The 24104-nt window shown below is 49.7% G+C and overlaps 1 protein-coding gene and 1 long non-coding RNA gene across 7 annotated transcripts; one reads left to right on the top strand and one right to left on the bottom strand.

Annotated features, from left to right (window-relative positions):
• Positions 1-5078: 5078 nt before the first annotated feature.
• Positions 5079-18066, bottom strand: LOC141988536 (uncharacterized). The gene is made up of 7 exons (XM_074954334.1): positions 18036-18066; positions 15013-15113; positions 12152-12293; positions 9853-9944; positions 9469-9595; positions 9119-9232; positions 5079-8775 (listed from the first exon to the last, which is right to left on the bottom strand). The coding sequence occupies exons 3-7, from the start codon at positions 12252-12254 to the stop codon at positions 7223-7225; spliced, it is 1989 nt and encodes a 662-aa protein (XP_074810435.1). The 5' UTR covers positions 12255-12293; positions 15013-15113; positions 18036-18066; the 3' UTR covers positions 5079-7222.
• A 67-nt stretch (positions 18067-18133) lies between these two features.
• Positions 18134-24077, top strand: LOC141988604 (uncharacterized). 6 transcript variants are annotated; one of them, XR_012639770.1, is made up of 5 exons: positions 18134-18208; positions 20266-20341; positions 20852-20958; positions 21744-21937; positions 22989-24077. It is a non-coding gene; the product is annotated as an uncharacterized LOC141988604 (long non-coding RNA). The 6 variants fall into 6 exon arrangements; XR_012639771.1 differs by having other exon boundaries at positions 18180-18198; XR_012639773.1 differs by lacking the exon at positions 20852-20958 and having other exon boundaries at positions 18181-18198.
• Positions 24078-24104: the final 27 nt, after the last annotated feature.

The following is a 24104-nucleotide window of genomic DNA, read 5'->3' on the forward strand; positions in this document are numbered from 1 at the left end:
TCCTCCAAGGTCAGCTGAAACTCCGGTATGGGGTTCGATAGCCCCTGGTGCCACGCCATGCTGTTTCAGTGCCGGTCGCACACACCGGGCCGGAACCCACAACGGTCCTGCAGGGAGAGACACAGCGGCATATCCCCGACCCCAAGTGATTAAAGACACTGGGCCCAACCATTGCGGATCGGGCAGCTGATGGTAATAGAAACGCGGTCTTTCCAGTACCTCGGATTTGTGAAAATGCCGATCCGCGGGGGTCTGCTGATCTGCATTCAGCGTTAAATTATTTAAAGTAAACAAAAAGGACATGCAATTGTTGCTGAATGTCTCCTAAGGTTCGGAGACGCAGCTCCCCTTGTTTTAATTGTTTGTTGAGCAAGGTTTTTAGTGTGCGATTTGCACGTTTAACAATGGCTTGGCCCGTGGAATTATAAGGGATCCCCTGTTTTAGACAGACGTTTTATTGGGCACAAAAGGTGGATAGGGCTGTGGAGCAATAGGCTGGGGCATTATTCGTTTTTATCTGGCTCGGGCGACCCATAACAGCAAAACAGGCTAGCAAATGGTGGATAGCTTTGGGAGTGGCCTCCCCACGCTGTGGGGTCTCCCAGAGAAATCCAGAATAGGTATCAATGGAGACATGTAAAAACGAATAGGGGCGGAGTTGTGGCACGTGAGTGACATCCATTTGCCACAGCTGATTCGCCGTGGTACCTCTGGGGTTAACGGCATAAGAAAAGGTAGGGGCAGCAGCGGCACAGTGGGGGCAGGAACGAACAATAGAACGTGCATGATCAGCAGGAATGTGAAATTGTCAGGCCAAAACAGAGGCACACTGATGAAAAAAAAAATGGCTTTCAATGGGGTCAGAAAAAAGGGAATTTACCTGACCACGTAACGTGCGATCGGCGTGCGCATTGCCCTCAGTGAGTAGCCCAGGCAGAGGGGTATGACTGCAAATATGAGCAACAAAATAAGGGAAATTACGAGTGGTGAGGAGATACTGTAAAGACAAAAACAGGCGAAGGAGGTCCGCATCGATCTGAGGGGTAATGAGGGCAAGGGGTAAATGATCGATTACCTGATAAACATAATGTGTGTTCACAATTAGATTAAAGGGACAATCAGCAAAAAGTTGAAAGGCCAAAATAACAGCAGCTAATTCTGAGCATTGTGCAGAACGCTGAGGCAGCGTAAAACGAGAATGCCAACGAGGGGGGTCACCTAATTGATAGGTGACAACACCGCGATGTGGAGAGCCATCAGTAAAAAGAGTGATAGCTGAAACAATAGGTCGAGAGCGGCTAAGACAATGTACGATTAGTGGCACCTTTTGTGTAATTACCAACCGAGGATTTTTTGGGGGATTATAAGAGATCTCTCCTACATATTACAAAGAGCAACTTGCCAAGCCAAGGAGGTGTGATACAAGGAATCAAATTCACTACATGATAAGGGGAAAACAATGGCAACTAAATCAGTGCCCGTGAGTTGCACTGCACAGTGGCGGGCTTTACGAACAAGGTCGGACAGGGCATTTAAATAAGGATAAATGTTTCGAGGAGGAGTGGAAGACAAATATATCCACTCTATGATAGAGACGGCCGTGTCTGTACGAGGTACAAACAGAGCCGCAGTAGGCGTATGAGGGGTGGCAAGGAGAACCAACCGCAGGGGACGAACCTCAGTGAGTCTGTCCACAAACTGCTGACTCAACACTGCATTGATCTGTCGAATGCAGGCAATGTGCTCTTCAGTGATGGCAATAACTGCGCCCGGTGCCCGAGCTCCCCGTAGGAGCTCGAACAACAGCTGCAGCATCGATGTGGGGAGACGGAAGTAGGGTCGAATCCAATTTAAATGACCCAAAATTTGTTGTAATTTAACGAGGGTTAGGGGTTGGGGGAGGACCACTTCCGGGCGAACAGGGGCAGCATAGGTTTGTAAAACCTTATGCCCGAGATATTGGTAGGGATAAGAGCGTTGGATTTTTTCTGGTGCCACTAACAGGCCATTGTGGCCAAGAATCTGAGACAAATATTCAAGCTGTTGTGCCGTGACCTGGGGACCACTAAGCAAAATATCACCATATAATGATAGACCTTTAGTGTGGGGTATCGGGCACGAAAAGGGGCGAGGGCCCGATCCACAAAAAGTTGACACAAGGTTGGACTATTTTGCATTTTTTGGGGTAAGACCTTTCACTGATACCTTTGAGAGGGTCGCTGATTATTATATTCTGGCACCGTAAATGCGAATTTTTCGCGATCTTGTGGGCAAAGGGGGATTGTGAAGAAACAATCTTTTAAATTTAACACACAAAGCTGATCGGTTTGAGGAATTAAATTCAGGTTTGGCAACCCAAACTGCAAGGGGCCCATGGGTTGGATGCGTTTATTTATTTTTCTTAAGTCGTGTAACAGCCTCCATGCACCAGATTTTTTTTAATAACGAACACCGGGGTGTTCCAAGGACTAGTGGAGCTCTCCAAGCACTGTGCATGCAAATGTTGTTGCACAAGTGAATGAAGCGCTTTCAGTTTTTCTAGGGGGAGGGGCCACTGGTCAATCCACACGGGCTCTAAGGATTGCCATACCAATGGCAATGTGGATGGCAAGGTGGGTGAGGGAGGGTTTTGGGCCATTATATATTAATATCGAGGGTGGTGTCCAGCTTTACAAGTAAGTCACGGCCCCAAATACTGAGGTGGACAGGGAGCACAAAAGGGCGGATTGTAGCAAGGGCACAGCCTCCTGTTTTAGAGACCGTGATCCAAGACAAGCTTTGGCGCCTGGGTTTGCTACCCCCGATCCCCCACAACTCTGTAGAAGGAACTGTTGGCCAACTGACCGGCCACTCCTGATCATGAATCACCGTAACATCAGCTCCAGTGTCCACCAGCCCTGTAAAAGGAACGTTATTTAAGAGAAGTGTTAACTGAGGTTTCGAGGGGCGGAGCGACATTGTTAAAGCAACAAGTGGAGAGGACGTGTTGTGAGGCAGCAACTGAGACAGCGTCGATCCAAAGCCGTCCCCACCCTGGGCCCGTTCCTCTGTGGCTGGCACCTGATAGGGGACTGAAATCAACTGTGCAATTGACTGTCCATGCGGGAGCAACTGCGGAAGATGGGTCCATACCTGAACTTTAATAACGCCGGTGTAATCGGCGTCAATGACCCTTGGGATGACAAAAAAAACCTGTTCCCCAGCATGTGAGCGAGGGAGAACCAGACCCACAAACCCAGCAGGGAGAGGTCCCATCACCTGTGTAGGTATGGCGCAAACCTCCCCCGGCAACCGAAAATCAGCGTCCTCCTGCATAATCAAATCAAGCCCAGCACTTCCGGCAGTCGCCGCCCTCATGGATTCTAAAGGCAGAGGGACAGTCATCTGAGTGGGGAACACCCCCGTTTGGTCCTGGGTTTGGGGGGGACCCGTCGTGCGGTTTCCCGACCCGCTACGACACTGATTAGCCCAGTGATAGCCCTTCCGACACTTGGGACACTTCTTTGAGGGGCGAGCGGGCGCCGTCGATGAGCGGCACTCCCGCTGAAAGTGACCCTCCTTACCACAGCGATAACAATGCTTCCCCTCCTTTCCGCTTTTCCGCAGGGCGGCAGCCAGAACTCCAGCTTTATGTGCTTGAGTTCCGATGTTTTGGCACGCCCGCAGCATGTCCGACAGCTCTAGAACTCCAGAGGCTTGTGCAGCCTGGAGAGCACGGCGGCAATCCTCGTTCGCATTTTCAACCGCCATTTTTAACAGGATTTCCTAGCTGCCACAGGGTTATCCACCTGTCGGAGGATAGCTTCCTGCAATCTGTTGGTAAAATCCATAAAAAAGACTCTGATGCAGCCTGACGGATAACTGGCAAAGCTTTTGGTAGGCTTGCCTGAATCCGGGACCTTCCGGAAGGCATGCTGGGCGCAGGCGGAAATAATGGGGAAGACGGCCTGAGGGAGTTGAGACTGCATCTGAACGGTAGCAAACTGGCCCTCCCCTGCTAACTGCTCATAAATGACACCTTGCTCTCTATATACCTGGGCTTGGCGTTCCGCCATCTGCTGATACTCACTAAGCCAAATAACATACTGACTGGGCGTCAGCATCATGCGCAACAGCGCTTTCCAGTCTTCAGGGACCAGGGTGTACCCAGTACCTAGCCCTTCAAGGAGACCACGTACATACGTGCTAGTAAGGCCGAACTCGCGAATCGCTTTCTTTACCTCTCGGATAACCGAGTAAGGCAAACTGACCCAGTTTGCAAGTTGGTTGCCCTGGCCATCATCCTGCCAGGTCACCAGACAAACTGAGACCAGATCAGCTAACTCCTCTGCTGTAATATCTGAGCGAGTCTTCGCTGTGTGAACCATTTGTTGCACCAGCGAAAGCCCCTGAGCAGACGCGGACGACACCCCCCCCGGTGGGCCACGGAGCATGGGGCCCCACAGGGGGACGGTGATCACACACCGGCTCCAGAGGGGAAGACAAGGGAGGCGGCAGTAATTGAGGCACTGGGGGCGAAGCAGGAGGAGGGATGGCTGCAGGAGCGGACGGGAGTGGTGCGATCGGCAGCCTCTCTATTGGCGCGGGAGAGGGCCCTTCTGAGGCAAAACGCTGTATTGCGTCACGGCAGAGGTGCCAGGCATGTAAAGCCTGCACGGGCGCCCGAGGCTCTTTGTGCAATGTCTGGCCCAACCGCTCCCAGTCCGCTAGCTTAAGGGTTCCGGCATCAGGGTACCACGGGCATTGGGCATTCACCTCCTGTAGCAGGAGAGTGAGTTCTCGAGTGGGGCAATCATGCTGAGCCTTACGCAGCAAATATTGTAGCTCATTGCGGTGTTGCACTTGCAAAGCAGAGAGGGAACTTCCCATACTTACCACGACGAAAAAGTACTCACCGGGATCCGCGAAGCGGATGAGTGATGCATCTGGAACCCTTGCCGGGCAAGGTGAGTGCTGAGGGCCCCACGTTGGGCGCCAGCTGTTGTGGTTCAAATGCAAGACAGACAAAGCTTTAAGCAAGCAAGCAGGCTGGTCCGCCGTGTCGGCTTTCCAGCCTCTCTTTTATTCTTCCTCCACTCATGCGCATTACATACTCCAACAGCAAAAGGAAACAGCAAAAGGAATAATATGACTTTAATTAATATTCTTATTTACCAGCTTCTATCTACTACATTCCTTGCTCTTGGGCCTTGAGCCCAGTCTGGGGAGGCTTCCCACGGTTCATGTCCTCTGGGCGACTTCCCATGGTTCATGTCCTTGGAAGGAGCAGTGTGTGCACTGCTCCTACACAACACTCAGGGTGTGCCCTGAATGTTTCCTAGTGCATGAACCTTTCATGCCCCAGTTGTTTACAGCCTAGTTACTTACTATTTCTGTTAGTACCACTCCATGTCCCTTACTCAGCAAAACATCTAGTACTTGCAATTAATGGTTAAAACATCTGCAAACAGATCAGTCTCAGTACCTCTCCATTCCTTATTTCACCAGCAAGCATTGCAATCTGTCACACATATCCTTTATACATTTTGCATAGCTGCAAAGCCTTAGGGGCCTTTAGCTCATAAGCTAACAAATCACACTCAGGCTTAACCAGCTGTAAGTTATACGGGGCATTTTCTGTTTTCCAGTTCATACCCAGCACTCTGCCCAACTGTGTTTTTAGGAGTAAATTGTGAAACATTTTGGGCAGCAATTCCATGCAGGATGAGCAGCAGGTCCCTGCACCAAGGATTATGGGTATTTTTTCAGACACTGTCAGTGGACTCTGGAATGCACAGCTCGGGGAGGAAGTAGGACTTGCATTACTAGTTACACTGGCACATTTAAGGGTACCTGCCACACAGGAAAAATCACGATGTGCCTAACCCCTTACAAGAGCCATGGAATAGACTGATGCTGGGGATGGAAGATCCAGGTGAAGATGCACTCGGCATCCCATTATTAATCATATGCCTTTGACAGTGAGCTGAATCTTTAGCCAATAGTGCTATAGCCCATTAGTGCATGGTAGAAAGCTGCTGTAGGGGTGGGGCAAGGCTGACTTACTCCTGTTCACCTGTTACCTTGAAAACTGCTCTCGCTAGGAGCTTGTCTACATGTGGAATTTAACTGGCATAAAATATACCAGTATCATTATACCTCTGTAACGCCCCATGTTGACACACTTATTCACAGGAAGTTATGCCATTATAACCATACTGGCAAAATTATACCAGTAAAACTTCCGGAGTAGATAAGTTTAAAAAACACAGTTGCCTCAGTGCCAAATACAGAGGTAAAATAACCTCTCTGTTCCTACTTGAGATTTCCCTGTTTATGCATCTCAGGATTGCATGAGTTCTTTTGGAGACAGCATCGTACTGGGAGTTCATATTCAGCCGATTATCCACCACAAACCCGAAATCTTTTTCAGAGTCCCACCTTCCCAGGATGGAATCCCCCATCCTATAAGTGTGGCCTACATATTTTGTCCTAGATGTATACATTTAGCCACATTAAAATGCATACTGTTTTCTTGTGCCCAGTGTGCAAAGTGATCCAGTTCACTGTTAAATCAGAGACCTGTCCTCTTCATTATTTACCATCCTCTGGTTTAGAGTGTCATCTGCAAATTTTATCAGTGATCATTTTATGGGGTTTTTTCCAGGTCATTGATAAAAATGTTACAAAGCAGAGAATCAAGAACTGATCTCTGCAGGACCCCATTAGAAACACACCTACTCAATGAGGATTCCCTGTTTACAGTTACATTTTGTGACATCTCAGTTCACCAGGTTTTAATCCATTTATAGAGTGCCATGTTAAAATACCCGTGTCTTCACAATGTGCGGAGGACGCCATTTTGTTCTACACAATGGCATCCTCCCTGTGTGTTCAGGGGCCGGATGGAATCGTCCCACTGGCACAGCAAGTCAGGAAGTCATATTCAGGGCTCACATGGGAATGCAATCCATGCGTTGCATCCAGAGATGGCATACCGCTGCGCAACTTCCAAAATTCAACTCCACTGCCTTGAAATTCTCACTAACCATCTCCCCACCCCATCGAAAGATCAGTTCCTCTCTTCATCAGCTTTGTCCTCCTCCCATCATCAAAAATAAGCCAATACTATCCACCCATCCACCTTAAGCCTTGTATTTTAGAAGTGTCTCACCAGAATTAAAAAAAAAAAAAAAAAAACAAACCACTCCACTGTTTTCTACCATTGCGATTGTAGATCTATTTAATCTGAAGCTACATTTGCAGTGTGGGGTTTCTTTTTCAAGTGCAGTTTTGCCAAGTGTTGAACAAGGTTTGATTTGTGATTGAAGCCTTTCCCACATTCAGTACATTTGTGAGGCCTCCCTCCGCAGTGCATTAACTCATGCTGGGAAAGGGAGAACTTCTGACGAAAGCTTTTCTCACACTGGGTGCATTTATAGGGCCGCTCCCCAGTGTGGATCCTCATGTGTTTATGTAGGGTTTCTTTCCGCCCAAAGCCTTGCCCACATTCAGTGCATTTAAAAGGTTTAGCTCCTGTGTGGGTTTTACGGTGAGTACAAAGGACCCCTTTCAGTCTGAAGCTTTTGTGACAGTCAGGACACTGATAGGCTCTCTCTCCTGTGTGGATTGTCTGATGGGAAGCAAGGTGCAAGTACTCTCTGAATTTTTTCCCACAGTCAGTGCAGCTGTAGTTTTTCTCCTCTTTGTGGATCCTTTCATGTCTGCCGAGTGACGATCTGCAGTTAAAGCTCTTTCCACAGTCGGCGCATACATGGGATCTCTCCCCTGTGTGTTTTTTCTGATGCCATCGGAGGTGCGAGTTGTGGTAATAGCTTTTCCCACACTCAGCACAGCTGTAACGTCTCTCTTTGGGACAGACTTTCTGATGCACTGCTGAGTTTCTACTGAAACTTTTCTGATCACTACTTGTACTCGGTTGTGCTCCCTGATTGGTGCTCTGGTGGCCAATGGGGCAGTTCAGTTTCTTGAAAATTTGTTTATGTTGAATAGATACACTGCCTCTCTCCCCTTTCGGGGTCCCGTGCTGCCTTCGTGCAGCTCCCGCACTTCCACAGGCTTCTCCCCACTCAAGACTCTGAGGTCTCCCCAACAACATCCTGTCCTGCTCTGCTCTCACAAGCCCTTCCTTCTGGGGATTCTTGTCCCTGTTCTCACTCACCATCCCATCATTAAACCCTCTAGACGCCTCTCCTGAATGGATTCTCTTATGCTGAATAAGTCTGTCTTTTAGGATAAAGAGCTGGCCACAGTCTGGACACTTATGGGGTCTCTCTGACTTGTGGACCGTGTAACAATGAAGAACAAGGCTTGTCTTATGTCTGAAGCTTTTCCCGCATTCATTACATTTATAAGGTCGCTCCTCTGGGTGAATTCTCAGATGTATCTGAAGGTTTTCTTGTCGAGAGAAGCCTTTGCCACACTCATAACACTTGTAGACATTTTTTTCTGCACCAGTTTGCTGACACTGCTGAATAAGGAGCAAACTGTTACTGAAACCTTCCCTCTGTTCATTGACAGTATTTGGTGTCTCCGCCATAAGGGTTACCGGGTGGGCGCTGGTGTCCTTGGATTTCCTCAAACCTCTTTTGCTGTGAGTGGATTTACTCCTGCCTGGAGGGTCTCCCCTCTGCCGTCCTGCCCTGCCATGACTCTCACTGGCATCTGCCCCGTCAGGGCACTGTAGTCTCCCTGAAAACATCCTGTGAATCTTCACTCTCACAGCCCCTTCCTGCTGGGGACTCTCCTCCTTGTTTTCACTTGCTGTCCCGGTACCTGTTGGGAGAGAGAATCCAGATGGGATTCATTCCATGTGCTGGGGAAAGGGGAGGCAGAAAAGGGATTGGTCACCGATAAGAGAACCTGACAGGTAGGAAGTAAATTCCCCAAATCTTTCCACAGAAGGGAAAAGGGGTCAGTTCTGCCTCAAAGTCCCACCTGAGCCCTGAGGAAAAGGCTTCTGCCAGGGGTCAGGCAGAACGAGTGGGAGCCACGAGTGACACCTGCCAGGAGGACAGGGCACAATAGCGAGTCAGATGAGGACTCAGTGGGTTTGCTGGAATCCCAGCTTTTCCCTCAGTCCCAGATGGTTTCTCAGTTGGTGTCACTCATTCCTCACCTGTCGTAGTGCCTCTTGGGATTTCCCTTTCCTCAGAGCCCTGAAGATCTGGGAACCATGGCTCTTCCCCTCGCTCCACCTGGGACAGCACATCTGGTTTAGCAATAGGAAATCCTGCTCAATGGAAAGAGGTACATGCATCACAACATGTCAAATATTTGTTGATCACTTAACAACAAAGAACAGCAAAGAAAATCTTGGAATGAAGGGGAAAAGACATAATTCATATAGGTTGTCAATTATTCATGAAACCCCCTTTGGCAAGCAGATTGTCTGGTGGGAAATGGGCTGTGTTCCTTATAGGAGATTTAGGCCATGTCTACACTACGGGGACGATAGCAACTGCTCACCCAGTGAGAGGAGAGTCTCGTAATTCTCCTGCATGACATCTCTGTAGAGTTCCCTCTGCTTTTCATCCAAAAGAGCCCATTCATCTTCAGAGAAGTACACGGCCACCTCCTCAAACGTCACTGGCATCTGAAATGACACGTGTCCTCCACTCAGCACCTGCCTGCTCTGGCCACAATGCCACCACTCAGACACAAGCTGAGCAGCAAAGGGCAGAGCCATCACTGTCAGTGCAGCATTGTGGGGGAACGAACCCCATTTCCCACTATCCCAACCTCCTCCACACAGCAAGAGATGCCAGACTCAGCCTGCCCTCAAAGCTCCCCATCCCGCCAGAACTCAGCCCCAGCTCAGGCCACTGAAGCAAGCACCATTTCACAACTCACCATAAAGCCAAACCTACGGAGCAAGGCCACCATATCCTGGTCTCCTTCATTCCCCTTATCATGAGGAACAAACAAATAAGGCACAGGAAGATCTAAAGGATGATAAAGATACCATTAGAGGGACCCACACAGACACACATGCTCCTGGACCTTACGACTTGTCAAGGTTCCTCCCCCACTCTGAACTCTAGGGTACAGATGTGGGGACCTGCATGAAAAACCTCCTAAGCTTATCTTTACCAGCTTAGGTCAAAACTTCCCCAAGGTACAAAATATTCCACCCTTTTGTCCTTGGATTGGCCGCTACCACCACCAAACAAATACTGGTTACTGGGGAAGAGCTGTTTGGACACGTCTTTCCCCCCAAAATACTTCCCAAAACCTTGCACCCCACTTCCTGGACAAGGTTTGGTAAAAAGCCTCACCAATTTGCCTAGGTGACTACAGACCCAGACCCTTGGATCTTAAGAACAATGAACAATCCTCCCAACACTTGCATCCCCCCTTTCCAGGGAAATGTTGGATAAAAAGCCTCACCAATTTGCATAGGTGACCACAGACCCAAACCCTTGGATCTGAGAACAATGAAAAAGCATTCCGTTTTCTTACAAAAAGACTTTTAATAGAAATAGAAGTAAATAGAAATAAGAAAAAAAAATCCCCCCTGTAAAATCAGGATGGTAAATACCTTACAGGGTAATTAGATTCAAAACATAGAGAACCCCTCTAGGCAAAAAACCTTAAGTTACAAAAAAGATACAGACAGAAATAGTTATTCTATTCAGCACAATTCTTTTCTCAGCCATTTAAAGAAATCATAATCTAACACGTACCTAGCTAGATTACTTACTAAAAGTTCTAAGGCTTCATTCCTGGTCTATCCCCGGCAAAGACAAAATATAGACAGACCACATATACCCTTTGTTTCTCTCCCTCCTCCCAGCTTTTGAAAGTATCTTGTCTCCTCATTGGTCATTTTGGTCAGGTGCCAGCGAGGTTACCTTTAGCTTCTTAACCTTTACAGGTGAGAGGAGATTTCCTCTGGCCAGGAGGGATTTTAAAGGGGTTTACCCTTCCCTTTATATTTATGACACGACTCTACTAGGAACAGGGACCTACCCGCTCTCCACATGCCACGAGACAACCAAATGCTGTTCTGATGATTTCACAAAAGAATAAATGGACACAAATCAGGAATTATAACATTCAAAAACCACTAGGAAAACACTTCCGTCTCCCTCACTCAATAACAGACTTAAAAGTGGCAATTTTTCAACAACAAAATTTCAAAAACAGACTCCTACGAGAAACTGCTGAACTGGAATTAATTTGCAAACTGGACACCATCAAATTAGGCCTGAATAAAGAGTGGGAGTGGATGGGTCATTACAAAAACTAATTTCCCCCTACTGTTACTCACACCTTCTTGTCAACTGTTTGAAATGGGCCACCCTCATTACCACTACAAAAGTGACTTTTCCTCCCTTGGTATTCTACTGTTAATTGAATTGTCTCATTAGCACTGACCCCCCACTTGGTAAGGCAACTCCCGTCTTTTCATGTACTCTGTGTGTAGATAGATATGTACTCTGTGTGTAGATAGATAGAGACATAGAGAGATAGAGACAAGATGGCCGATGTTACTCTGGTGGGTCCTGCGCTTTTCTTGGCGGGGAGCTAAGATGCCACCCCTTGCCCCTGTTCTTGGGGCATCAATGGCCCCGCTAGTGGCCCAGGAAGGTGGTAAAGGAGGGAAGCGGGAGAGGGGTCTGGGTTTGTTCCTCACTCTGAGCCCCAGCCCCTCTCAACCCCTGCGGGTTCTTACCCTCTTCCCCCTTGGGTGGGGTACCTGCAGTCCTTAGATGCTGGGGAAGGGAGTCTACCTCCCATACTGGGCAGGGTCCCCCTTACTTCAGTTCTCTGATTTTCCAAGTCTCACAGCACACCTCCAATCTCCAGTCCTCTCCTCTTCCCCTGTCTGCCTGAAGCAGGGGGTTTTACTAGGTTCCTAACAGGGCCTTAATTGACTGCAGGTGCGCCAATTAACCTGCAGCCACCTTCCCTAGTCTACAGGGAACCACACCTTAATTAGCCTTGAGTTTACATATTTCCCCTCTAGCACTCTCACACTGCTCCCTGGCCCTCTTGTATCACAATATATATACTTGCTACTTTAGTTTCCACTCCATGCATCTGATGAAGTGGGTTCTAGCCCACAAAAGTTTATGCCCAAATAAATCTGTTAGTTTCTAAGGTGCCACAAGGACTCCTCGTTGTTTTTGCACACACAACTTATTACCTAGTTGCCGTGAATACTGCAGCTTCTCTCTGAGGTCACAGCTCAGTTGTGGTCCTGGGTGGTGGAAGATCTGAGACGTTGAATTGGACAGGGGCTCCATCATCTCAGAAATCCCTTCTCTTCCAATCACACAAACTGAAACCTGGGAAACACAGACGTTGTTAGTTCTGTGTGAGGTACAAAGTTTTCATCTGAGGGTCAGTGACAAGTGCCTCTCAGATTCTCTACTAAACAGAGTTATTGAAAGCCAATGGGCCTGCCACACACATGAAAGGAGCTCTGAGTCCCCCCACATTTCCATCTTCCAGTTTTCACCAATATCAGTTGGATTCTGCCCATTGATGACTAGAAGAGATCCCTCCATTTTGTATTTCTTCCTTGTAGCCTTCTGCCCAAACCAAGCCTTCTTCCTTCCTGTGCTGCTTTTTTCTTCCTAGTGAACCCTTTCTGAACTCAGGTGATGTTACCTCAGTTCTGCCTTTTATTTGACTGATCATGGCACCTCGGAATATCAGATCACAATTGCACTACTGCAGGTAGATGGCTCTTTTTACGCTTTTTAATGAACATTATTATTATTTATTTGTGTTACCTTAGAGCTCAGGACTTTTAATCATGGGGCAAGACCCCATTGTATCAGGCACTGAAAAAGGACACAACAAAAAGACAGTCTTTACCCGCAAAGAGCTTCGCTTGTAACATAATCCTTCTACATTTCAGGGGCATCACTCAAACGTTTTACAATTTTCTCATGAGTATGAATTTACAGAATTTTATTGATTGGCAACCTTTTTGTTTGAACTTGTACCAAATCCAGATTTAACTGTTCCTTTTTCAAGACCCTTAAGGGATTTGAAATGTAAAGTACTCCATAAGGCTTTCATTTCAACTATATGCCTTATTCCATTTTCCTTTAGCTGTAGAGAGTATTCAAGAGGGGGGAGGAGGAAACCCTGACAAGCAGTCTTTTTGATATTGTTATGGATGGTAACAACATTCCTTTTTGGGGGGGAAAGAGAAGCAGTTAGTTGAAATGGGCTGGAGCTGTTGCTTCTGTTGTTAGTGTCTGATCTCGTTTCTGTGAAGACAAAACCAGACAAATGCACAGAAAAAGGGAGAGGAAAGAACAGCAAAGATAGAAAATGCAGTTCTGTCTCGCATGCTGACTCGCAACTCTGCTGTTGTAGAAAGAGGGGGGAAAAGGTACTTGGTTGTATTGCAAGGTTTGCAAATTCCTCATCCCAAAACTGGGATTTTCAAATCTTATTTGATTAGATGCTACAAAAAATCACATTTCAACCTTTCGAGTGTTAATAAAGATAAGAACTTACAACTCATTTGATTTGTACCTAAAACAAACTTAAAACTGATGTTGGTCTCTGTCTTCAGATTTTTAGAAACAGACTAGCTCTTGTCACATTTTTTGCTCAAAGTCCAGATTGGGGAAAGATTGAAAATCTTTCCCCCCCATCCCCCTACTCCTCTTGCCTTTTTAAAGCTGCACATTTACATAAATGGTGAAAATGTCACGCACAAGTGGTTAAACTTGCTGACTAGCAGAAATTTTAGCCTTCGTGTCATTTTTACCCCTGTATATTTCCTCCTTTTAAAAAGAAGCAACCAACTAATGTTCTTTGGAACCAGTTTTGCATCCATGAGCCATTTGCTACACCCAAAGGTAGTAAAATACACTGGCATTTTAGTCTATGATAGACCTTGCCCACCAACATTTCACAGCCACTGAGGCAAATTAGCCCATCCCAGAGTCTAATTCGAACCACTAGAACTGTGCTGTTTCACATAACAAAATCCACCACCAACACGTTGTTTTGTTTTTCCAATCACAAAAATCTTGAGGGTTGCAATAGCCCTTTCTGATGGTTTGAAACTCAATTTACAGCCCTGAATTAAGCTGCCATTCAGTTAAAAAATGTTATCTAAGCAGAAGTTTGCTTTAGCAACTTAACCTTTAACAATTTAAAACACTTTATCACTTTTGCATTTTGCTTAAAAATGCCTTTATGTTGAAGGTTCCAAGTTATTACCAGTTAGAGAAACTACAAAAGAAAACGAGAAACAAAGCATTTGTACAAAGATTTTAAAACCAGTAATAACTATCAAACAAAGTTATAAAAACCTCTGATTTTTTAAACAAGAACATTAGCAGATGGCTTTGCATGCTCAGACAAAACAAGCTCAAAGACACTTGGATAACAATTGGTAGTTTGCCAGAGTTTTCAGTAACTGAGTATGTACGTTAACCTTAACCAATTTTGGTCCACTGATTTCTGATCCCATACCCCTGTTGTTTACCAGACACGATCGAAACACAATCCTAGATTTATAGGATTTACAAATCTCATTTGATTAGATGCTATCAAAATCACAGTTAAACCTTTCAGAGATTAACAAAGCTAAGAATTTACAACTCACTTCATTTGTAGCTAAAACAAACTTAAAACTGAGGCTGTGGCTTAAAATTTCCCCCACTGATTTCTGATCCCACATTCCTCTTGTTTACCAGTCATGATCTTGACACACTCTGAGTTAGATCAGCAGGCATGTTTGTTGGGAGTGACCCAATCTGTCTGTCTCCCTTTCAAACAGTTTCCCATTAGCATTTGTTATAGGTGCCTGGAACATTTTATAAATTTTTAGCCATTTTTCCACAGTTGGGGTAGGCCTATCTGGCCCCAGTTATTACAACAGGTATACATGTAATGTAGCATGTATTACCACAGGGCCTCGGCAGTTTACCCATGGACCACAACTCCATTCTGCTAGACACAGCAGTGTGAAATGCAAGTTTGGATGTAAATATCACTAGGCAGAATGGCGACTAAAAGGAAATAAGCACGTACAGCTTTCTTTCTTTCAGAGTCCAGCCATGAACTCTGGCGGTTCTTCTTACTGTTGCTGAGTCTCTGAGTTGATGGACTTTCTTCTTGGTGGTTTCTAGAAACTGGAAAACAGAGATTCTAGTAGGGTAAAATACTTCTGTAACTCAGAAAACACCTATTAAACAAGGGATCCACGGCTTGTCAACTATAATTGGTTTTCAACCAATTGCACCAAAGAAATTATTTCTTCACAGGCTTTCTTTCATTGGAAACTTTGACCTTAAAGCTGTTGCATGGCTGAATTAATGACTCAAGATTGGAATTATTTAATCTCAGATTATTCATCAGAGATTAGTACAGCACTATACGGAAAGAAATAGCTACATTACCACCCTTTCTTGTCTAATTGCTAACGTGTCTGTCCTGCATCTGGAAGGGATGTGCAGTCTTCACTCTGCCAACTAAGTTTCTGTACCAATTTGATTAGAAAGGGTTTCAGACAAAGGAAACCTCATTGCCAAGCATATTCTGCCAGAAACATATGTTGCAGTGTCATTTCTATATATTCTCAGTTTACCTGATTTATGTGTGAAGACATGGTTAGAGGACAGCTGGGAGGACTAACAATTCTTTAAGATAGTATCTCTCAGTGGATCCTTCTTACCCCACCATCATTCTTCCCTGTTGATTCCCCAACAGGAAACATCTGCTATAACAATCATCCCTTGCTGGCAGCCACTCTGACAATTTTTCCTAACATACTTAATTAACGTTAGGAAAAACAAATAAATATGCACATACACATGTCCACATCATTGTAATTTATTTATGATGGGGTTTTTTTATTTGCAAACTCGGTAATAAAAATATTGTACAATTGTCTCTATTCTTTACTGGACCTAAACAGAATAGAAACAAAACTAATGTGCTTTGCATGTTCCTCTTGTCTTTTGTTGTTGTTGTTGTTTCTTTTGCTTTTTTAGTTGTCTATAAGACTTTTTTAGTTGCTAGCTAGTAAGTCTGCTCCTGTGAAAAGTGATATTTGTTAAAATCACTTTTCACAGAAGCAGACTTGCTAGCTAACTGGGAGGCAGTGAAAAGCGCTATTAACAAACATAAACATTTCACTTTTCACAGCAGATTTACTCAGCCCCAGCAAGCTGTGGGACAAATTAAGACCTGGATGGGACAGTGGGTAGGGAGGCGGTGGCAGCCAGGGAGGATGGGGGGTGGGTGAGAGGCCAGGAGAAGCAGCAGGGGCCAATGGCAATGGGTGGGGTTGAGCACGGTGCCCAAAGCCCCATGGCTGGGGACCGGGGCCAGAGGATGCTGCAGGGTCCGGGGTGATGGAGGGCGATGAGCACAGGGCCAGAGCCCAAAGCCCCACGGCTGGATCCTGGGGTCCCACAGCCAGAGGCCAGGGCCTGGGGATGGAGCCCGCTGCCGTGAGGCCAGAGCTTGGGGATGGAGGAGGCAGTGGAGGCCAGGGGTGATGGGCAGGGGGTGGTGAGCCTGGGGACAGAGCCTAAAGCCCCATGCCTGGATCCCAAGGCCTCACAGATGGAGCCCGGAAGACAGAGCCCGCCGCTGCCTGGCCAAAGGCCGGGGCTGGAGGATGCAGCGAGGATCAGGGGGGTGAGGCCAGAGCCCAAAGCCCCACAGACAGATCTTGGAGCCCCGTGACCAGAGCCTGAGGCCGGCACCAGGAACAGAGCCCGCTACCGTGCAGCCAGAGCCCAGGGATGGAAGAGACAGCAGGTGACCAGGGGTGACAGGCGGGGGCTGAGAGGGGTGGATCCTGGGACTGGCACCTGCTGCCACGTGGCTGGGGCCAGATCCTGAAGCCCCACAGCCAGAGCCTGGGGGATGGAGTCTGCTGCCACGTGACCGAAGCCCAGGGCCAGAGGAGGCAGTGGGAACCAGGGACAATGGGGGAGCGATGAGCCCAGGACCAGTTGACGGAGCATGCCAAAGCCCCATGTCTGGAGCCGGCCACCTGTCACTGCAGGGCTGAAGTCGAAAGCTCGAGCCCCATCGCCCCTAGGAAGGTGGGGAACTCACACCAGCTGCCCGCTCCTCTGGCATTTCTGGCTCCAGAAGGGGGCAGGATCCAACCCCTGCTGGGGGTCCTGGGGGAGGGGGTCACTGCTTTGCTCCCCCAGTCACTGCCCAGGAGGCTGTGGCCCCAAGAAAAGACCCTGATGGCCCCCCCATCTGAGAAACACTGGTGTAACTAGCGTCATTTGAGGAGGTGGGGCAGCCATGCTGGCAGAAAACCTCCTCCTGTGGGCGTACGCGGTGTCTCCACGCACAGGCTCTGGTGGCCAAGACTCTGTGGTGGAGACAATCGCAGCGTCTCCGTCACCAGGGCAGTCGTCCTATTTGCCTGGTCAGCAGCAGAAATAAGAAGTAACGGTGTGATGGATGCACATGGCTCAACGGCTTCCTTCCTTTTCTCAGCCGACTGCTGTACATTGCTACACAGGCCTTTTAAAAAAGCATAACTTGAATTTAGGAGAACTGAATCTGAGCTTTTCCTTATACCAGGGTAGCTTACTCCTTTTTCCGTATAAGCACCTTTGTAATAAAATAATTATATCCACATGCTGGGCTGGGGGCACTGGACCGCTTTAAACGCAGGGGTGGTTGAAGCACGACACCTTGTGTGTGTGGACAAGGCTCCCGCTGCACCGGGCCTTTTGCTTCCACCCTACCAAGGCTTTTTGTCAAGCGTTGTTTTGCGGGACAGTTGCTGGCCGGGTTGCAGGGGCCCCTCCCGGGCGTTGCGTGCTCCGACCTCCCCTCTTTGCACCCCGGAAAGCGGCTGCGTGGGGAGGAGCCTGCAAGGCTCAGCTGCAGAGACCCCCCCACGCCCCGTGCTCCCCGGGAGCGGGCTGGGTTCAGGCTCTGCCCCCCGTGTCCTGCCACAGCTCGGCCCCCGGCAGAGCTCTCTCGCCGGGGCTGCCGGGGCAGCTGGTCTCCCCCTCCCTGCCCCGGTCCCCGGCTCACCGCGGGGGCCGGGAGGTGGCTCCCGGGGCTCTCACCAGCAGCGATCCCGGAGTCGCGCCCGCAGCCAGACGCGGACCGGGCTCGCTGAGCTGCCAGAGGAAACAAGCGCCGCCGGGGAGGGGAAGTTCCGCCGCTATTCGCTTCCCCCGACCCCCTGGCCGGGGCGCCGCGGCGGGGGCGAGAGGCGGGGGCGGCAGGGTTGTATCAGGTTTGGGGGTGCCCAGAGCCGGTCCGAGTCCTGCCCTCACACCGCACTCCGCCTGCATGCTGATGCACATAACAAAATGAATGGGGTGGGGCTGAGGGGTTTGGGGTGTGGGTGGGGCAGAGGGTTGGGGTGAGGGCTGCAGGGTAGGGCTGGGGATGTGGGGTTCAGGGTGCAGGAGGGGGCTCAGGGCTAGGGCAAAGGGTTGGGGTGCGGGGGGGTGAGGGCTGCGGGGTGGGGCTGAGCGGTTTGGGTGGGGCAGAGGGTTGGGGTGCGGGGGTGAGGGTTGCGGGGTGGGGCTGAGGGGTTTGGGTGGGGCAGAGGGTTGGGGTGCGGGGGTGAGGGCTGCGGGGTGGGGCTGAGGGGTGTGGATGGGGCAGAGGGTTGGGGTGCGGGGGTGAGGGCTGCGGGGTGGGGCTGAGGGATGTGGGTGGGGCAGAGGGTTGGGGTGTGGGGGTGAGGGCTGAGGGGTTTGGGGTGTGGTTGGGGTGAGGGCTGCGGGGTGGGGCTGAGGGGTTTGGGGTGTGGGTGGGGCAGAGGGTTGGGGTGAGGGCTGCAGGGTGGGGCTGGGGATGTGGGGTTCAGGGTGCAGGAGGGGGCTCAGGGCTGGGGCAAAGGGTTGGGGTGCAGGGGCGTGAGGGCTGCGGGGTGGGGCTGAGGGGTTTGGGGTGTGGGAGAGGCAGAGGGTAGGGATGAGGGGTTTGGGGTGTGGTTGGGGCAGAGGGTTGGGGTGCGGGGGGGTGAGGGCTGCGGGGTGGGGCTGAGGGGTGTGGGGTGTGGTTGGGGCTGCGGGGTGGGGATGAGGGGTTTGGGGTGTGGTTGGGGCAGAGGGTTGGGGTGCGGGGGTGAGGGCTGCGGGGTGGGGCTGAGCGGTTTGGGTGGGGCAGAGGGTTGGGGTGCAGGGGTGAAGGCTGCGGGGTGGGGCTGAGGGATGTGGGTGGGGCAGAGGGTTGGGGTGCGGGGGGGTGAGGGCTGCGGGGTGGGGCTGAGGGGTGTGGGTGGGGCAGAGGACTGGGGTGCGGGGGTGAGGGCTGCGGGGTGGGGATGAGGGGTTTGGGGTGTGGTTGGGGCTGCGGGGTGGGGATGAGGGGTTTGGGGTGTGGTTGGGGCAGAGGGTTGGGGTGCGGGGGTGAGGGCTGCGGGGTGGGGCTGAGCGGTTTGGGTGGGGCAGAGGGTTGGGGTGCGGGGGTGAAGGCTGCGGGGTGGGGCTGAGGGATGTGGGTGGGGCAGAGGGTTGGGGTGTGGGGGTGAGGGCTGAGGGGTTTGGGGTGTGGTTGGGGCAGAGGGTTGGGGTGAGGGCTGCGGGATGGGGCTGAGGGGTTTGGGGTGTGGGTGGGGCAGAGGGTTGGGGTGAGGGCTGCAGGGTGGGGCTGGGGATGTGGGGTTCAGGGTGCAGGAGTGGGCTCAGGGCTGGGGCAAAGAGTTGGGGTGCGGGGGGGGGTGAGGGCTCTGGCTGGGGGTGCGAGCTCTGGGGTGGGGCTGGGGATGAGGAGTTTGGGGAGCAGGCAGGCTGCCCCAGGGCTGGGGCCAGAGAGGAGGATGCAACAGTCCCCCCTGCCCTCCCCCCACCCCCCAGCAGCAAGCTCTGGGGGAGGGCCCCCATTCCCCCCTCCCCAGCAGCACACTCACCCAGCACTGTCACTGCACATCTCTAGGGGCCAGGCCCCTTTCTGGTCCAGGAAGCCCCCTCGCCTCCCCTGTGGTGGGTGCTGGGGGGGGGCTGCCATCCTGTGTGCGCCTCCTCCCTCCACAGGCGGCGGCTGTGCAGCCACCTCATCCTGCCCCGGGTGCCCGTCCCTTTTGTAGCCGGCAGCGGCCGGCGAGGGAGCACGGCGTGGCAGGGCAGCAGCCTGCTGCCCAGGGCACGGGCAGGGACGCTCCGGGGCGGGGGGCATGCGGGGGAGGCAGGCGGGGCTGGGGGAGAGACCCAACCCCAAACATTGGTGGAGCCAGGCCCCCAGGCCCTGAATTTTCTGGAGCATGGGCACCACGGGCCCATATAACTCACCGTCCATGGGTTTATTTGACCACCTCTGTGGTGGTTTCTTCTCATTCACCAGACATACTGTCATAGGTCAACCAGAGAAATCACAGGATTTACCAGGACACTGCAACTAACAACTCCAGTACACACAGGTAAGACAGGTTTCCTCTGCCCTTGAACCAAGGTGGCCGCTCACATGTTCCGGAGGACTAGGGTTGCCACCTGTCTGGGTTTTACTTGGGCAGTCCGGTCTTTCGCTTCTGTGTCAAGGTGCCATTTAAGGTTGCCAGGTGCCAGCTTTTTGACTGGAAAGTCTGGTCAAAATGGGGACGTGGCAGTGTCTGGTCAGTACAAAGTCCAATGACCCCGAGTCGGGATCAGACGCCAGGTCATTAACCCGTGCCAGCCCGGATCACCTCCTGCCTGCAGGCAGGCTCCTTGTCAGGCTGCAGCAGCTGCCACCCCAGTCCCAGAACAGAGGGAGCCCAGCGGGCAGGAGCGGGGAGGTGGAGACAATCCAGCAAGCAAGGGGAGCAAATCCAGGAGCGGGGCCTGAGTGAAGAGGGGGAGACTGGTGGAAGAGGCAGGGCAGGGGCAGGGCTTCAAGGATCCAGTTAGCAGCAGTTAGAATGGTGGCAACCCTACAGAAAACCCTCTGATAGTTCCAGAAACTGTGGAGACAACGTGAGTGTGAGATCCTGCCACCCTGGGGACATCGTCTTTAAGAGCATGCCCACCCTGCCCCTGCTGATGTGACCTCATACTCATGGTGAGTGCGAAGTCACGCCGCACGGAGACCACTGTTTTTAAGAATGCGCTGTCCTCACCGGCGTGACCTATGTGCGAGGTCATACTGCATGAAGGGTGCCATTTCTAAGAGTCAGAGGGGACAGAACATTGTCCCCCATCCAATACCATGTCTGGTTTTGTCCCAGTACAGAAAGGAGGACACACTTCTCAAAAAGAGGACCATCTGGTTTAATACGGGACTAGTGGCCTCCCCACCCTTAACCCTGCCCTTCCCAACCAGGACAACACACACTATGAAAACAAGACAACTTAACACTAAGATAAAGATGCACCAGCTGTTGGTGGAGGTGCTATCTGCACTGATCATTACACCATTCCCCACTTCCATTTAATAAGAGTTTGAAAACAGCAACCAAAATATTACTGCTGAAACTCCTAGGAATCCAGGTAGTCTGCCGTCCACGTGGGTTTCTGGGTTGGTCTTCTCTCTGAAGCCCTGTATTCAGTCATGGACACATCAATTCTGGTTTTGTTTTAACACCAGTGGTAGGGGCTTGGCACGTATGGCATTCACTTTGTATTTCCTGGTTTTCAAAGGTTTAGGTTTAGCCACTTTTCAGTCTGGAAGGACATGAGGCACCACTGAGCAGCCCTAACTTGGCATGCATTAATGACTTTGGGAGGCATTTAAATAAGGGATAGACACTACAAGTCTCTACTTAGTGCCCCACTTCCAGGAGTCATGTGATTACAGCAGAATCTCAGCTTTCATTAAAAGAAAACTATCATCTGTTATTTTTACAGAGGCCAAAGAGTGTGCTTATTCACCTGAAAAGGAGAGAAATTCCTGGTCTCCATAGGACACTCCTCAAATAAGGAGACAAGGTCCTTGCCCCCAAAGAATTTACAGTCTACATATTGGATTTGGTTAGCACTTTGCAGTGCAGAGCTGGAAGATAGGAAGCTAGGAACCCTGAAGAAGTTGTTCGTGTCTTGAGGCAAGTGCATTGTTTGCATATCTAGCCATTTTATCCCGTCTTGCAATATTTGGTGCTTTTCTTAAAGCCTTGCTCATGGAGTCAGGTGATCATGTGAGAATCTCTGCTTTAATTTTTAAAAAAGTGTTTACTAACCTTCTCTAAAGGTTGTTCTTTGAGACATGTTGCACACGTCCATTCCTTCTAGGTGCGTGTGCACCCCAAGCACAGTTGCTGAAAATTTTCCCCTCAGGGGTACCTGTCGTTAAGGCACCCAGCCATCCCCTCGCCCCCTCCATTCCTTCTTTCCAGAAAACTATGATGTAGAGGGCAGGAGGGTGGATCGCAGAATAGACACGTGCAACACACCTCGAAGAACAACGTTACCAGATTTGCCCGTTACTTTGGGGTATGCTCATTTATTAGGGTTACTCTTCTGGGGCGGGGGGGAGGGGATTCTGTAATTCTATCAATGTACTGCTTGTGTCACTTGCGTTCTCATACGGAGCTCTACTTCTCCCTGCCGCAAGTTCCCTCCCAATGGAGCTATCCTGCAGGACTGAGGTTCCCCAGGGCTGGGTTCCTCCAGCCCCAGAATCAGATGAACACACACATTTAACAGAGCGTGTCTGAGCGGACTGGGTCAATCAGCACTTCCAAGCTGACCCCTTATATGTCCCTGGACTCAGCAGTCTGAGTCGAGCAGCACTTCCAAGTTGCCACCCTCCTATGCCACAGGTTCAGCACGTCCCTATCCCCACTTCCCCATTACAATTGTTATGGCAGTAACCCACTTGATGAGAAAACCCCACAGGATTTTTGGGCACTGCAGGGATCTCTAGCTTAGGTAAGAGAAGCATTGCTGCAGAGTAAATGGGGAAGCCAAAAACACAAAAGAGAGAGGGAGGGAGGGAGGGAAACAACCAGCTTAACCATAAAAGTTATTTATTGCCAGGTAATAACCATTCAAGGAGAACCAAACAAACAATACAGCCAAATACAAGTGTTGGGATATATATATATACATACACACACAAACATCGTGATTCATATACCATGTAATGTGTTATAGGTCATTGAGGCCTGATACGAATGATGCGTACTTGACATGAATATGTGCGTTGAAAGTTGGCAACTGAAGCAAGAACTTAAGGTCAAGGACTATTAGAACTATTTGGGCAAAAACAATCTTATGTTCCAAGAAAAATACAGAAAATCATCAGAAAAGGAAACAACACCAGCTGGACTGATATAAAATTGTATAAGAATTGGAGGAAATGGCACATTGGATCATGGCGGCCTGCCCAGGATTGTGTCTTTGGAATTGTGTGGGTAGAAGGACTAGTAAACAAAGGCAAAGAACGGATGACGCAACGGAATGCACTATAAATGGTTTCCTATGATTTTTACAAATCAGAATTGTTTATTGATCCAGAGCCCCATGTGGATATAGATGTGGTTTTTGCTGGCTCCCTGCATCTTATGATCTTATCCTGATGGAAGGAACCTCAACTGACCATTGGGACCATTCTGACCTTTGAACTCTGGCATAGTATGTTTGGAGTGTGAATGTGGAGTGAGAAAGGTTTGTTTTGTAATCAGTAAAGAGCATTTAGAGTATTAGATACCAACACAGCATCCACTATCTACTTGCTTCCCATCCCGTAGGGAGACCTCTACTGCGGGTCTAACACAAGGTCGTCCGCCTAAGAATGCTGGTCTTGGCTGCAGAATGGGCGACTGTATCCTAGAAAGCAGGGCTCTGAAAAGGATTTAGGGGTCACAGTTGACAGACATCTGAACATGAGCCCCCAGTGTGATCCTGCGGTGAAAAGGGCTAATGTGATGTTTGGATGTATAATCAGAGAGTAATAAGTAGGGCAAGAGTGATTTTACTCCTGTGTACCACATTGGTGAGACTGATACGATAATACTGTGTACAGTTCTTGTAGTCACATTTTACAAATCATGTTGAAACACTGGAGAGAGTACAGAGAGGAGCCACAAAATGATCACAGGGCTAGACAAAATACCTCACAGTGAGGGACTTAGAGCTCAATGTGTGCAGCTTCTCAAAAAGAAGATTCAGAGGTGCGGTGATTTGATTACAATTTAAATGCCTTTACGGGGAGAAAATGCTGGGCCCTAGAGGGCTGTTTAATGTAATGGAGGAAGAGCCACTGCCAAG

The sequence above is a fragment of the Natator depressus genome, chromosome 6 (assembly GCF_965152275.1).
Source record: "Natator depressus isolate rNatDep1 chromosome 6, rNatDep2.hap1, whole genome shotgun sequence".
Lineage (NCBI taxonomy): Eukaryota > Metazoa > Chordata > Testudines > Cheloniidae > Natator > Natator depressus.